This window comes from Panthera tigris, chromosome B1 (genome assembly GCF_018350195.1).
Source record: "Panthera tigris isolate Pti1 chromosome B1, P.tigris_Pti1_mat1.1, whole genome shotgun sequence".
In the NCBI taxonomy this organism is placed as follows: Eukaryota; Metazoa; Chordata; class Mammalia; order Carnivora; family Felidae; genus Panthera; species Panthera tigris.
In genome coordinates this window covers 104,682,126-104,698,571 of record NC_056663.1, presented here as the reverse complement: position 1 = coordinate 104,698,571, position 16,446 = coordinate 104,682,126, and the positions used below count along the sequence as shown (strand labels likewise).

Sequence of the window (16,446 nt, the reverse complement as noted above, 5' to 3'; positions counted from 1 at the left end):
AGATGATGGAGAACATGCACTGTTAGTATGATAGAAATTATAAGTAAGGATTGTAAAATGAGAATTTAAAAAATGTAACTTGCATTGAGCTGCATCATATCAATGGACCTTACTTAAATCCCAGTTGTCGGCAAACCACATATGTATTCAGCTCAGTCCAGCCATCATCGCAGACAGTCCCCCACCGTCCCCTATAATACACCTCCAGGCGACCCTCATGGCTGCCTTTACCACCTCCAAGTCTGATGACCCCATCTGTGGTAAGAAGGAGATACAGAGACTTAGCAAACCACTTATCAAAAAAGGAACAACATTTTAATTTCACTAAAATTATCACCTCTCTCTCTAGGCCTTTTGTTTAACTTATTTCAAGACTGCTCAGTGATCTGTCATTGGACTGTTTCTGAAGTATGACATAACATATATTTGTCCTAACAAAATATTCTTTTCTCCTTATTTGCACTTCTAATTTCTGATCAGAAAAATATACTCTGATATAATTCGAAACTAGTTATTTAGATTTCTCCAGATTAAATAATATTTGGGAAATTTCCTATAGCTTCAATCTCCAGAAGTATGAGAAAATTAGTCATTTAAACTTAAAAAATAAGAAAACATCGAAACTTGGAAATGGTTCAAAATTTTAACTGCAAATGAAAAAAGTACTGAAATACGAAGACAGAAAAAGCTATTCTGGTTAAAGTGTGGTCTATCATGTCAATGCATTTATTATTCCTTAGGCATTCATAAATTATAAAAACTGGGGTACATGTCTCACTTGTGTTCTTTTATTGATAATACAGATCTGAATTTGAAGCTTATGAATTCAATGAATAATTCCCAGAAAACCCTATTAAGAGCTGCGTAGCAGATATATAATACATTTATCCCCCAAAAGTAGATTTAAAAGCCATTTCCATGCAAGATAATCCAAACATCCCCAAACGAAACATATAAATAATCCTGGGGAAAGGTGATACTTTTCATGAATCTCTGGGATCTGTAAAGTAAATGGTCTCTTAGCAACACAATCACTTATTAATGTAATACTTTACAGTCTGCAAAACACTGCTACACATTTTACCTCATTTGACCATCACAGTAACACTACAAAATTACACTCATTTGAAAGAGGAGGAAATGGAGACGCAAAAAGATGATGTTCCCTGGCTTAAAATCTGGTATAAATTTTATATTTCTATTGTATATAAACATGTTATTCTGCTAATAAAAACAACAGCATGTATAGAACTATATAAATAAAAAGGTATAGGGGCGTCTGGGTGGCTCAGTCGGTTAAGTGTCTGACTTCAGCTCAGGTCATGATCTCACGGTCCGTGAGTTTGAGCCCCGCATTGGGCTCTGTGCTGACCGCTCAGAGCCTGGAGCCTGTTTCAGATTCTGTGTCTCCCTCTCTCTGACCCTCCCCCATTCATGCTCTGTCTCTCTCTGTCTCAAAAATAAATAAATGTTAAAAAAAAAAAAATTAAAAAAAAAATAAAAAGGTATAACTTCAGCACTTCATGGGCCCTCCAAAGTTTTTATTTTCATTTTTTAAAGAAAGATTACAAACCCCACTTATTTTCTTCAAGTTCTTTTTACCATAGAAACAATGGATTTGTGATGACCCAACTTCTTGTCTGTCCCTTTCCCCCTTCTTCCCACAAAACATGTAAGTACATATGCAAACGCACTTATTTGTACTCAGACATGCCCTTCTTATAACACATCCTGACCATGCTGCAATTTGGAACAGTTGGAGAGGTGAGCGCTGGCAAGTTAAGTTGGTTCCTTTACTAGTGTGCTTTACCCGACAATCCCATCAATATGGTTTCACCAGTTAGGAACGTATTCGGAGTCAAGGCAGGTCAATAGATAAAGGAACTAAATATATACCTAGTATATGAAATTTATCATTGCACACTGATTTTGATTATTGGATTTGATTATTTCATTATATATTGCAACAAAATTGTATTTTTAGGACTGTATAGCTTTAGGGTGACAAATTCAGAAATATTTATGGATAAGAACATACCATTTTAATACACAGCTTGTGTTCATTTGGGTTTTTTTGTTTTTTAGTTTTATTTGTAGGATTTATTTGCATGCTCATTTATATTATCTTAAATTGAAGAGAAAAAAAGGTAAGCCCAGATGGTGGTGCGGGCAAGAGTTGGTAGATTAATGGGGTGAAATTCTTACCTGTCAGAGGGGTACAGGACACTCCAGCATCTTCTTTATGGTCACAGTTATGCTCTCCCCAGGAACTCTTTGGACATTGTTCAATAGAAAGCTCATTCCCAGTACAGCGTACCTCATCCAACATTATTGGACCAGAGCCTTCCCCAAAATATGCCTGGTTCCATGCTTTGGCAATGCCACTGAACAAACATAAGAATTCTGGATTAGACATTAAAAGTTAGTCTGACATAATTTCTTTTACCCCAGTAAAGGCATATTTATGATTAATCCATACTTCCCCTTACCAATTCACTCCCATAGCTCATATATGACTAGCTGTATTTCTTTCTTGTTCATTTGTTACTCTTTATATTTTTGGCCATCACAAATGTTTTAAATTTTTTTTTAAATGTTTGTTTATTTTTGAGAAAGGGAGACAAAACACGAGCAGGGGAAGGGCAGAGAGACAGGGAGATACAGATTCCTGAAGCAGGCTTCAGGCTCTGAGCTGTTAGCACAGAGCCCAACATGGGCTGACCTGAGCCAAAGTTGGACGCTTAACCAACTGAGCCACCCAGGCGTCCTGGCCATCACAAATGTTTTAGACTGCTAGTTATCCCCCAATATTTACTCTCCTTTTCTTCATTAGAAATGGAACCACAGATTTTTAGGAGGGCAATGGCTATCCTGAGTAAAGACCACATTTCCCAGCCTCTTGTCCTTCCAGGTAACTGTTTGTTTTAAAATACACAGAGCATAACATTTACCACTTTAACCATTTTTAAGTGTACTAAGCACATTCTCATTCTTGTGCAACTATTACCACTACCACCACCCATGTCCAGAACTCTTTAATCATCCCAAACTCAAACTCTGTACCCATCTTAGATGACTAAGTTTTGACCAATGATATTTAAGTAGAAGTGTTGTCCTATATCACTTCCAGGAAGTATTTTTGTTCCACTCTCTCCTTTCTGCTGACTGCAAGGCAGAGGTGATGGCTAGAGCTTGAGAAGCTATATTGGTCCATGAGGTGCTATGTTAAGAATGACAGAACTACAAGCAAGAAAGAGCCTGGGCCCTGATGATTGTGGAACCACCATACTAGCCTTGAGCTGGCTACCTCTGTTCTCTTGAGAGAGAAGTAAACTCTTATCTTGCTTAAGCCACTGTTATTTTCAGTTCTCTGTTACTCACAGCCAAACATATTTCTAACTAAAACATCTCTTGACTCAAATTTATTTGTACTAAATTTACTTCTGCCACAATTCAAAGTGATACCACATTCTAGAATGTCAGATTTCACTCAAGATGATCATGATTGACTGTCAAAATGATTAATAACTTCAGAAATTGCAATTTCAACACCTTTTAGCCTTTTAATTTTTAGAGTAGAGCATTTATATTTGTGGTTATTCCCCATTATTTTAGTTGCCTTTTTCTCACATCATTATAACTACCTTGAGAATTTAAACCAAAATATATTGAAGGGAAAAAAAAGTTTGCTAAATGTGTATAGTACCCCAGCAATGGCAAAGTTTTAGATAATCAACTTCATGGTTAAAGAAGAGCTTATTTGACTAATCTAGATACCATGGAAGTTTCTTCTAAGAGAACGTGTCTAAAACAAACCCGAGGGGTGGCTAGGTGGCTCAGCTGGTTAAGTGTCCAACTCTTGGTTTCTGCTCAGGTTGTGATCTCATGATTCGTGAGATCAAGCCCCGCACTGGGCTCCACTCTGACAGTGCAGAGCCTGCTTGGGATTCTCTCTCTTTCCTCTCTCTGCCCCCTGCCCTGCTCATGCTCTCTCTCTCTCTCTCTCAAAATAAATAAATAAACTTAAAATTAATTAATTAATTAATTAATTAATTAAACAATAAGGAAAACCCCCAAACATCTGAAAGTTAAACCCTTTAATACCCTTTATTAAAGGTATTAATAAAGTTAAACTTTTTAAATACCATTAAAGCAAATACTTGTTCCATTATCACTTGACCCACTTCCTGTTTAATATCCAGAGATTCTGCAAGGGGAAAGATAAAGGAATGTTTATAGGAAGAGGTGTGAAGAAAGCTGGAGGAAAGGAAAAATAGGTAGCTTATGCAGCATATTTTGGTGGAGTTAAAATTTTTAAATTTAGAATCCTGACACTTGAGTCATTACCTGATATTTGTCATATAGTAGCCTCTAAGAAGACTGCCCCAACAAATATTAAAGATTAATATCTAGAGCTAATCAGACAAATGTGAAAGGAAAAAAAATAATCCTAACACAAATGAAATTACCAAATGATACAACTTGATGAGTGAATTTGTTTTGCTAGGGGATACATATGGCAGAACAAAAAGCCATTTCTACTCTTCTGGAAAGAAGGAATAAATGCTCAATTAATAGGATTTTTTTTAATGAAGTTTTCAGTTGTTTCAATGTATGTCTATGTGCCCACAGAAGAGTGTAATATGGACACACATATACATGTTCATATATTACTGACCATGTCCAAAAGCTTATTCTTTCCAAGCTGAATCTCTGAAGAAGAAAAGCAGATGTGGAGACAGGCCTTCAGATTCAAATCTGGGCTCTATTTTTACCAACGTAAGCTGCCCCGGAGAAGTTACAAAAACCTTCCAGGCCTGAAATGCTTCTTTTGAACATAGGGATGATAAATGTTCCCTTGCAGGGTTATAAGAATTAAACTGATGCAAAGTAGGAACTGAATAAATGTTGGTACCTTTCCCAATCTGGCACTTTCAAGAAGCTTCCCCTTCATGGTTGATGAACAGCATATTTTTCACTGCTAAGCAATTTATTTAAAAACCATTTGGCATTTGGTTTAAACAAACAGCATAGTTTTTGTTCTCCCTGCTCCCCAAAGGTAGAGTCAGGCAAGTGGTGGGCAGGGTTGAATCAATGAAAATCTTAACATTTTCTGGTTTTAAGGTTGCAAACATGTTTTAATTAATTAATTAATTAATTTGTTTTGAAATCATTTAAAAAAATTACTTATGGAAGTAATCTGTAGCCTGTAAGATATTGGACAAGTCTACGTTGTTTTTTTTTTAAGGACCGTAAGATGATGGCCCAAAAGATCATTAAGCTATGACTTACATCACTCAACTTGGGATTCTTGTGGCAGAGACACAGATAATCGGAGGCCAAAAATTTCAAGCCTTTTAGTGCACGTAAGGCATTTTACCAAAACAATTGTAGTAACCAAAAAAAATTTTTTTTCTAAAGATAGCATTTATGCTCCTAGAAAAATATATTCTATACCCAAATGATCTTGTAATAGTAGTCTCTAAGGCTGTGAATAAATTAAAATGTTTTAAGTTGCCCATAGTAGAGTAGATATCGCCTTCCAAAAGAAAAGATTTTCTTATAACATTCACACGAAATTGAACATGGGAACAGTGTAATACCCACTGAAAATAACTCTAAAGTCATGTACTGATGGTGAGTTAGTCCAGAATTTGGAATCCCGAATAACTGAAATGTATTATTTTAAATATGTTAATATATTTACTAAGTTTGGTTCAAAGAAGGGAGGTGCTTAGAGATGCATTCCTGAGACCTGCGGCACCTTTTTTAACAGGGACAGTCCAGGATGAAAGCAAAGAATCTGATCCCTTGCTGTGGCTCCTGAGCAGAGATCAGCAAACTCCCACCCAAGGGGTAAATTCAGCACACCACCTGTTTTTATATGGCCAGGAGTGAAGAGTGGTTTTTACACTTTATAAATGGTTGAGGAAAAATCAAATCAAGAATATAGTTTTTGACACAGGAAGGCCATATGAAATTCAAATTGGACTGTCCAGAAATAAGGTTTTTTGGAACAAAGCCACACTCATTCCCAACTTACTATCTATGGCCGCCTTTGTACTACAAAGGCACAGTTGAGTAGTTGCAAAGTCTAAAGTACTTACTATCTGGCCCTTCACAGGAAAAGTTTGTTGACCCTTGCTCTAAAGGAAAGAGATTAATGAAAGCAAATATGAAAGCTGATGTAGAGAACACTGAAAGTTGGAGAACACAGGCAGAGGAGACAGGATGACTGATGAAGGTCATGGGGAAGCCAGATAGGAAAGCTTTGGAGAAAGGCAGATTAACAGCCTCCTTGGATCATTGCCCTGGGATAAATGCCAGGAAAGAAAAAGATCTACTGAAGAAAATTTCAATGGGTACAATTCACTGAGCCAGGATTAGGTGCTATAAGGAATATGGAAGAATATAAAATATGGAAGAATATAAAATTTGATCCCAACTCAGAAGCAAAATGTAAATTTCAGAGGGTTTAAAGAGGTAAATATTGAAAGAAAAAAAGAAAGAAAGAAAGAAAGAAAGAAAGAAAGAAAGAAAGAAAGAAAGAAAAGGAAGGAAGGAGGCACCTGGGTGGTTCAGTCATTTAAGTGTCTGATTTGGCTCAGGTCATGATCTCATGGTTCATGAGTTAGAGCCCCATATCGGGCTTTCTCCTGTCAGCACAGAGCCCACTTCCGATCCTCTGTCCCCCTCTCTCTCTGCCTCTCCCCAACTCATTCTCATTCTCTCTCTCTCTCTCTCTCTCTCTCTCTCTCTCTCAAAAAAAGAAACACTAAAAGGAAAGAAAGAAAGAAAGAAAGAAAGAAAGAAAGAAAGAAAGAAAGAAAGATAGGAGAAAGGAAGGTTAAGAAGTCACTAGAATAAAATAAAGACCATAGTATAAGAATAACATCACCTTGGGACAAAGAGGATTTCCTGAGCAAGATAAGAAACCCAAAAGTCAGAAAAACTAAAAAAAGTGTAATTTAACCACATATAAATTTAAATACTGTATAGCAAAACACACCACAATCATAGTCAAAAGGCAAACCAACAAGCAGGAAGAAATATTTGTAATATATAACAGCAATCAAAGAAAAGAACTCCTAGAAATTAATAATAATGTTATAATTACATTATAATGAAAGACAAAACAACCAACATAAAGTAGGGGAAGGGAGAAGATCAGGCTATTCACAGAAGAAATATTCATGGCTATTGAACAAATGACAGGTCAAATGGTCAGGTAATGGTAAAATTAAGACAACAGGAATGCATTCTTAGCTAACATATATTTTTAGAGATTTAAAAGATTAGTATCATTTTTTGTACAATATTTAGGCTAAAAGGTTACAGACTAAAGTCTTTTTATTCCCTACCCACCCCACTCCAAAACCAACCCTAAATTAATGATTAGCTGGGAGTGATTCAAGATAGGCTGGGCAGAGTAACTGAAATATACTGTGTTTCAAATATGTTAAAGATCATGTGATAGAGGTCCTAGGGAAATACGAAAGGCCTGATTAGTTGCCTCTGAACTGCGTCCCTTCTTTAAGGGAGAACACAAGATACAGAGGAATAACCCCCTAGTCGTGACTCTGGGGAAAGTCATCTATGATAAAATGCTCTTAAAACACTACTTGGGTGTTTTATGATCTTCCTTATATATTTCCATATTTTCCATTATTTATAAATATTATTTTAATGATCACAAAATGTTTAATTGAAATAAACTAGTCAGAAAAAATTGAATAAATCTGATGACAACAACAAAAATGTGAACCAGGAAACTATAATGCAACACAGACTAGGTTTTTCTGGCTCATTTTTGAGTTTATTAAAATTAAGAAGAATTTTACATATACACATATTCCTTCAGAGCCCATAGTATTTCCTGGTGTCCTCGACTGTGCTGGCTTTTAGGGAACATCAAAGAAGCTGATGACTCTGCTTTTACAGAGATTGGGCAATACTGGGAAAAGCAACATAAAACTCATGGACTGTTAAAGTCAAATAATTGCCACGTGAATTCGATAAAGCTGTGTGTTCTTTGTCCTTCCCTTATGGAAATTATTCCCACACCAACCCCCAGCAGTTCATTTGTAGTAAAATTTCCAGTGTGGTCCACTTTCTTACCCTCTGACCACAGAATAAATTTGTGGAATAGGGGTGCTCTAATATAATACATTGATTTAATAAATCAAGGCTGTTTTTTTTTCTGTAAAGCTATTTGACCTACATAACAGCAATGCCCAATAAACACTAAATTGATTCTACCTCTGATCCTTATCCAAAACATTCTTAAATCTATTTAGCTAATCTGATTGTATTTGTGTGAAGTTTGTTTTCATAGAAAAAGACCAAATAAATAGCACCATCTAACTAATTCAATCCCCAGGCTTAGTTACTACTTTGAGTAGATGCAAAATAGAGTCGGGCAATTCTATTGTGCAAGATTATTGTTTGTTAGGTTATGAAAGATTAGTCCTTTCACTTCAAATATCAGTGTGTGACACTTATAACCTATGAGTGAAAAACCTCGTCTTTAATGATCAATATCCTAGGTTTCTCTCTGGAGAACAAATCCCCTGCCTTTCCAATAGTGATATTTGATGTACACTGAATGATTACTGCATGCCAGGCACTGGTCTAACAGCTTTATATGTATTAACTCATTTAATCCTCCCTACAACCCCATATTATGATCCCCATATACAGATGAGGAAACTGAGGCCCAGAAATTAAGTGATTTGCCCAGCGTTATACCACCACTGGATAGTAAAACTTGTCTGGCAAAAACAGAGCTAACTCTGAAACATTTTGCTATCTTACAGCCTCTTGGGGCATTCTCAATGAGGTATCTATGGCACCTCAAATGTAGTCTATCTAAAATGTGTCATCATCATTTTCTCCCTACAATTTACCTTTATCTCTTGACTTCCCTATTTCTTTCAGGTCTATATTGCTATTTATTCTTAATAACAGCTGGCTATTTTGCAAATACTATAACATGAAAGAAAAAAATTCTACAGTGGGAACCATAAGTCTCAAGATTCTGGTTCTCATTTAACAGTATGACTTTGGGGCTTCAGGTAATCACAGAGGGACTAATTTCCTCTTCTGCTAGACAAGGTCTCTCTCCTGCTCAATAACTCCCTGTACCAAGTTTATCTTTATGGTAAAATCTATAAAATGTGAAAAAATTAATGAACAGTAAAATAAAAAAAAGGAAAGAACTATTTTTTAAAAGCAATTTGTACCAGATTTTTATTCTGATCACTCAATAAAATTGTTCTGTAGATAATTTCATAGCCAAAAATAAATAAATAAAACCCTAAGAAAGATGTGTTCACAATTTTTAAATTCCTATGTAAATTATGGCATATCCACACAATAAAATATGATGTCATAGTTCTAAGATACGCTTTTAAGCGTTTTGAAAGACACAGGAAATGTTTTAACTTTAACTGCACAAAAGGAATTCTGATTAAAATGTCTCCACCTGAAACTTCACTGTGTACATATGCATTCTCAAGTCAACTTTCTGACATCTGGCTGCCTCCTTTCCTGTTCCTCATCTTTCTCCAAGCTGTGAGTTAATCAAATTGAAGTATCAAAAGTACAGTAATTTCTTTTGTATTTAGGAAGCGTGCCAGCTCCAAAAACTCTACAGACACCATTAAAAGATGAAAGTCAACAAAAACAGCGTCTCGCAAAGAAATTGTAACTACCACTCCAGGGAGGCATGATGTAGTTTCCCTCTGGGAATTCAACAAACAAATAAGACTGAGATGAAATTTGCTTAGGAAAAAATCATAAATCCAGACAAGCAACAATTACGCTGTTATCAACCATGTGCCATTAAAAACTATTTCATCTGAGAGGGCTGTGCCATTAAGTAAGCAAAACAGATTCTAAAGGAAGCACAGTTGCAGAATACTGCTTTAATGCAAGCTTATGAGGTAATTATTAAATCAAGTGAAAGAAATCCAGCAAACAATATCAGCTCAGGGCCTCAGAGTACTTACAATAAAAACAAATGTCTACCAAGCTGAATTGTTGCTTGTTGCCTAGGCTCGTGGAGGAGTTCTGCTGCCTTGTATATTGGGACATATTTTTCCTTTCTTGTACTTTTCTAAACATGAATCTCCTCATACAAAACAAAGCAATAAGGGGCACCTGGCTCAGTGGGTTAAACATCCGACTCTTGATTTCGGTTCAGGTCATGACCTCAAGTTGTGGGATCAAGGCCCACATTGGGCTCTGCACTGACAGCAGGGAGTCTGCTTCAGATTCTCTTTCTCCCTCTTCTCTGCTCCTCCCTCGCTTGCACTCTCTCTCTCAAAATAAATAAATCAACATTTTTTTTTAAATATAGCAATAAGCTAATGCTCAAGAAAGATATAAACACATGACCCTCACATGCGTTCAATGCTAGTATAGTCTTCCTGGTGATTCCATCTCTACATTCTTTCTATGCAATAGACTATTGTTTGTCAAAATGGTCCCTGTTTAATGTAATGTGAAAAAATGTAAGTGAAAAAACTTTTTGGCTCTCAAGAAAATTGTACATTTCAACATAAATTTTTAGGGTCATTTCTATGACTGTAAATATAATTAACATTCACAGTGTGTCTGTGAAATTTTTTTGCATTTTTCTAAGCAATAAAACCTGCCTCTTCCCCAGAGAAATATATTAATAATTAAAAAGCTTTATAGCTTAAATACAGAGTAATCCATACTGCAACTGGTAATGTTAAATATGCTATTACTATACCCTTAACGTTCTTAAAATTTTTTGCAAAGATGTAAGTTTTTTAGTAACTAACATGAAAATCAATTAGTACACCAATGATTACACAAGCGATAGCCCAGTAAATATACACATACAGACCCTAGAATGTTTTAAAATATGAAATTCATATTTTAATTCATAAAACAGCTAACTAAATAGAAGTTCTGCATAGAAAAATAGTGTTTGATAATCTTGCCACCAAATACTTGGTTCACTTTGAATGTTAATAATATCTTTCAACTAGGGGCGCCTGGGTGGCTCAGTCCAGTCGAGCATCCAATCATGATCTCACAGTTAGTGAGTTCGAGCCCTGTGTTGGGCTCGGTGCTGACAGCTCAGAGCCAGGAGCCTGCTTTGGCTTCTGGGTCTCCCTCTCTCTCTGCCCTGCCCCACTCGTACTCTGTCTCTCTCTCTCAAAAATAAATAAACATTTTTAAAAATAATGATAATATCTTTCAACTATAACGGTCCCTAATTTGACTGACCTTGATAGCTGATGTATATTATATACTTGTTACGTGTGCTAACTGCTCTAGTACCTGTGTTAGACAACAGCCCCAATATGTTAGGAGATATGTTATAGATGAGGGAATCTGACCAAGAGATATTCTATAACTCTTCTCATCTACAGAAGTAGGACTCAAATCCAGGTTGTTTTGAGAACAGGGCACATGCTGATAATTTTATGCTGTGTTGACTCCAACAGCACCTGGACACTTTTAAAACCTAGTCTCAAAATTTAATGATTAATAGCAGTTTTCTCAAAGGGAACTAGTTGGCCCTATTTCTGACCCGCCCAAAGAAAAGGATCATACCAGTAAACTTAACACCAGTAAACTTAACAGTAAACTGATCATTATAAGACCCAGAGACACAGGATTTGCCATGCTGTTCCCTTCCCACACATAAACGGTGAAATAGTGGGTAGGTCCCAGAATTGGTTACAGGGGGACTATGTATCTTCACAGTGAAGGACTGGGCCAATGACACCTTAACCCAGTGCTCGTGCTCAAGCTTAGCCTCAGCAGTGGGGAAGACCCCTGGTTGTTCTGTGATGCAAGAGGAGAACACATCCCTTTTGATGGTTCCTGGCCAAAATACTTGCTTTGATCTAATCAAGCATTTGGATCTAGCTTCCTATTTCAGGAATTACAAGAGCCAGAGAGGTAAACTAAATGACACCAGCAAGAAGAAATGAGACAAATCCAGAAGGTAGGACATTCCCCAGAACAACTGGTTCTGTCTCTTCCGCAAGTCAGTGTCATGAATAACAAGAGGCTGTTCTAGATTCAAAGAGACTTCAGGTACACAACATCCAGATGCACTGCATGATCGTGGACTAAATTCTGCTTAAGATAAACTGTTGGTCAAGGACATTGTGAGAGAACCACGGGAAACTGAATGTGTGCGGTATTAGGCAATGTTAAGAATGATTACCAATTATATTAGTTGTGATAATGTTGATTTGGCCATGTAGCACAGTGGTCTTACTTTTAAGAGATACATACTGAAGTATCTAGAAGGGAAAATGTTAAGATGTCAATAGTTTCCTTTAAATTGCTTCAGTATAAACACAGAGTTTTGAAAAAGAGGGGGATCAATTGCAAAACAAATGAGTATAAAGGGTTTAAGTTTCAAAAATCATGCTTCACTGTCAAGGATTATGCTTAATTGAAAAAAAAATGATACATGAACAGAGAAGCTTTGATCTCAAGAGGCCTCTCCCATCACTACCACCCACAAAGTGCAAAATGAAGAAATTTACAAACTTGAAGTAAAGTATCAATTTTGAAATTTTTAGGCTTGTGAAACCAATGTTCAGAATCACTAAAGAAAAACAGATTAAAAATCCAAAATTACAGCATGCTATTGCAGAATAATCACAACTTGGGCAACATGGTATGTTGATTTTCATACTGCTGTTTTTATTGTATATGCTTCATTCATTTCCACACCTTCTGTGGGAATTATTTTCCTTGCACATTAATAAACATCCTTTGTTCTAAGCACATACCTAACAAATAAGAAAGCAAAGTCAAAAGTTTAGATAATATTTGGGGAGAAGAACCGAACTTCAGTCAAAGCCTAACAACCAGTTTCATGAGATGACTTTGGTAAGTTGCTGTGACTGAGGATGCTGGTTATTACCTAGGAGCAATGTAAAGGCTACTAATGAACAGTAGTAAAAGGCTGAGATTCTTAGGGTATAAAATCAATTGGATTCAGACACAGACAGGGAGACCTATAAGTACACATAAATTTTCTTCAGGGAGCCTACAGCCTAGTACAAAGATCACCAGGTGGCTTTTTCTATTCCTCTGAGGAAATGTGCAATTTAAATACATGGCACCTGCCTCTGGGTATGGAAATAACAGATTCAAAATTTAAAAACAAGAATAAAAACAAACCTCAGGCCCAGCTGCCTGCAGATCACTTCTGCATCTGCTTCATCCCACTGGTCATCACAGACAGTCCCCCACTGACCAGCATGGTAGAGCTCCACTCGGCCTTCCCGGGCGCTGCTCCCACCCACGAGGCGTATGACGGGAAACGCCGGGCCTGTTCCGCGTGAGATTAGAAACAAATTAATTAGGCCAACATATTAACACTGACTGATAAGATTAGATATATTCTATTTATTTGCCATTCTCAGTAATTAAATCATACTTATTAAGCCACTTCAGTGATTTGGACATACACATGCACGTGTATTATGTATTATGGTATTCTTGACCAATTAAAATATTCCAAACTGGGGCACCTAGCATGCAACTCTTGATCTCAGGGTTGTGAGTTCAAGCCCCACATTGGGGGTAGAGTTACTTAAGAAAAAAATATATATCAAAATAAAAAAAAGTACTCCAAATTGAATTATGTTCATTTAAATAGCTCTTAAGAGGAAGTAGTCTAGGGGTGCCCAGCTGACTCGGTCAGAAGAGCCAGCAACTCTCGATCTCGGAGTTATGAGTTTGAGCTCCATGCTTAGTGTAGAGATTACTTTAAAAAAAAATATTTAGGGGCGCCTGGGTGGCGCAGTCGGTTAAGCGTCCGACTTCAGCCAGGTCACGATCTCGCGGTCCGTGAGTTCGAGCCCCGCGTCAGGCTCTGGGCTGATGGCTCGGAGCCTGGAGCCTGTTTCCGATTCTGTGTCTCCCTCTCTCTCTGCCCCTCCCCCGTTCATGCTCTGTCTCTCTCTGTCCCAAAAATAAATAAAAAACGTTGAAAAAAAAAATTAAAAAAAAAATATTTAAAAGAAAAGAGGAAGTAGTCTAAATTCACTTTTCCCCCAACAACCTCAGAAACCAGAAAAAAACACACTCAAAACTGTAGTTTACTGGAAACACATTTGATTTTAATGATATTGTAGTAGTGACACTGATTTTTTAATTTACAGTGACTTGAGCATTATCAACATGTAATTTTTTAAATTATTTTAGAAAGAGAGAACAAGGGGCAGAGGGAGAGAGAGAATCTCAAGCAGGCTCCACACTCAGTGCAGAGCCCAACATGGGGCTCAATCCCATGATCCTGTGATCTGGGGTCATGACCTGAGCTGAAATCAAGAGTCAGGTTGCTTAACTGACTGAGCCACCCAGGTCCCTTTTTTTATATTTGCAGAAATCAAGTTGAAGTTAACACCTAACTCATTATAGCAAGGTAGTGAACATTATGGCCAATACCTGTAAAAAACAATATTGAGAATTCATTTGGATATGAATCAATTCATATTCATTTTCTAAGAACTACCAAAGGTTTCTCATTGCAAATTCCTTATTATGGTCCACAGTGCCCTGATCTAGCCCTTGTCATTATCCTGAATATCTCTCTCTACTCCTGGCCTCCTTCACCAGGGTATATGTATGATGCCCTCATCCTTCTATCCTCAAAATACTCGAAGTTGACTCCCACCTTAGGGTTTGTACACTTCCTGATTCTTCTGCTTGAAATAATGTTCCCACAGATCCTCCCCTGGCTGTGTCCCTCAGTTTTCAGCTCTGAATTGTCCTTTGCTTAGAAGGCCTGCCCTGGCTACCCTAGCTAATGAAGTACCTTAAGGTACTTTTCACTATATTGCCTTCTGAGTATTTACTTTATCTAAAATTATCATTGATTTATTGGTTTACATGTCAATTGTCTGCCTCCTAACAGCTAGAACTGAGGACAGAGATAGTGCCTTTCTCTTTCACCTGGGTATCTCAGGTTCCCGGCATACAGAAGGCACATAATGAGTATCTGTGGGCTGACTGGCTGACAAGTGATAGCTAAAAACCTAGAAAGAATATCCCAAACATGGAAAAATAATTAGCAATATTCATTCACTCAGTTCTGTTTAACAAACAGATATTAGGCACCTGCAGGGCTGCAGGGCATTCACAGGAACACTAGAGAGACCCCACCTTCACAAAGTTCACTACCTAAGGACATGAACAAAGTGAGTACAGAGAAGAGATCATCAGGAACCTGCAGGGATTCAGAAGCAAGGTAGTCTGGGAATCTCTTCTGAAGAAGCTGTTATCTGAAGAGGGCCAAGGTGGATGGATGGGATTTCAAAAGTCAGAGATGGGGTAAGTGCATTTCAGGAAAAATGAACAGGATGAGCAAAAGCACAAAGAAGCACAAAGGTGAATGTGTTTGGGAAATAGTAAGCCAAGATAATTTTTCCAGAATAAAGGATGTAATATGATAAAAGGTTCAGAATAGGCTGGGCCCCTATTCAGAAATTTAATTGCAGCTTTTGCCAAATGCTAATCATTTATCCACATGAAATAGTCTTCTAATTCCTCCATAGTGTAAGCAGCTGTCTGTAAACGGTATTGGGATATTCATATTTATATTCAAATATCATACTTGAGTTTTGCAGCACAGATTCAGACCAGTGAATATTTATATTTACTCATTCTGATCTTTAGAATATAGCTCATTTATATAAATCAACTAGTACTTATAATTTGTAAAAGGATAAAGATAGTTTTAATAAATATACATGTTCTCAATATTGTATACTAGCTTCTTATAATTAACTGATGGCTGACTGGTGGTAAGAAACTTAAATTTGCATATTATGTTTATTTTTCCTTTAAAAAGCTTGGAAAACATAGAAAAAAATGATCGAAAAATGTATAAGTTTTTTAAGTTATTATATTCTCCCCTGCCTCCCCTCCCCCTGCCACTGTGGTAAGCTTGGAGATAACAGAAAAACAAAAATTTTTAAGAGGAAAGTTAAAATCACCTACAACCCAGAACCATATGGCATATTACCTTATTTTGTGTGTGTGTGTCATGTTTTATTTTAAAACATGTGGGCATTTTTCTGGCTGTATAAGTAATTGTGAAAATATTAAAAAAGCTCAAAGACCAAATGACATCAACATCCCACATCCTCCTGACAAGCACACAGAAAATCATTTGAAAGAGAATTCAATGAGGTAGTTGACTCATGTTTAACTTATGGATAAATAAAACTCCCAGACATGTTCATTAAGATTACTACTTCCTATACCCAATACTGCTACCCAGTCTCCTACTTAGGAAGTGTTGGAAAAGCAACAAAGACTAGGTGACAAAACACTAAATGTAATTTGCAAACTAAAAAAAGTGTATTTATGGTCTATCACTGTGCCTTGAAGTAGACTCAGTGTTTGCTGATTTGAGCCTTTCTCATTCTCACT

The 16,446-nt window shown here is 36.8% G+C and overlaps 1 protein-coding gene across 2 annotated transcripts in view; it reads right to left on the bottom strand.

The window, feature by feature from the left end:
* The window catches only part of PRSS12 (serine protease 12), a 75,747-nt gene that overhangs the window by 42,141 nt on the left and 17,160 nt on the right, over window positions 1-16,446 (bottom strand). For both annotated transcript variants that reach the window (XM_042983995.1, XM_042983996.1), the window contains 3 exons: window positions 13,186-13,336; window positions 2,206-2,384; window positions 114-255 (listed from right to left, as the gene is read on the bottom strand). In XM_042983995.1, coding sequence (XP_042839929.1) covers window positions 114-255; window positions 2,206-2,384; window positions 13,186-13,336 — 472 coding nt within the window. The remainder of the gene's footprint in view (window positions 1-113; window positions 256-2,205; window positions 2,385-13,185; window positions 13,337-16,446) is intronic.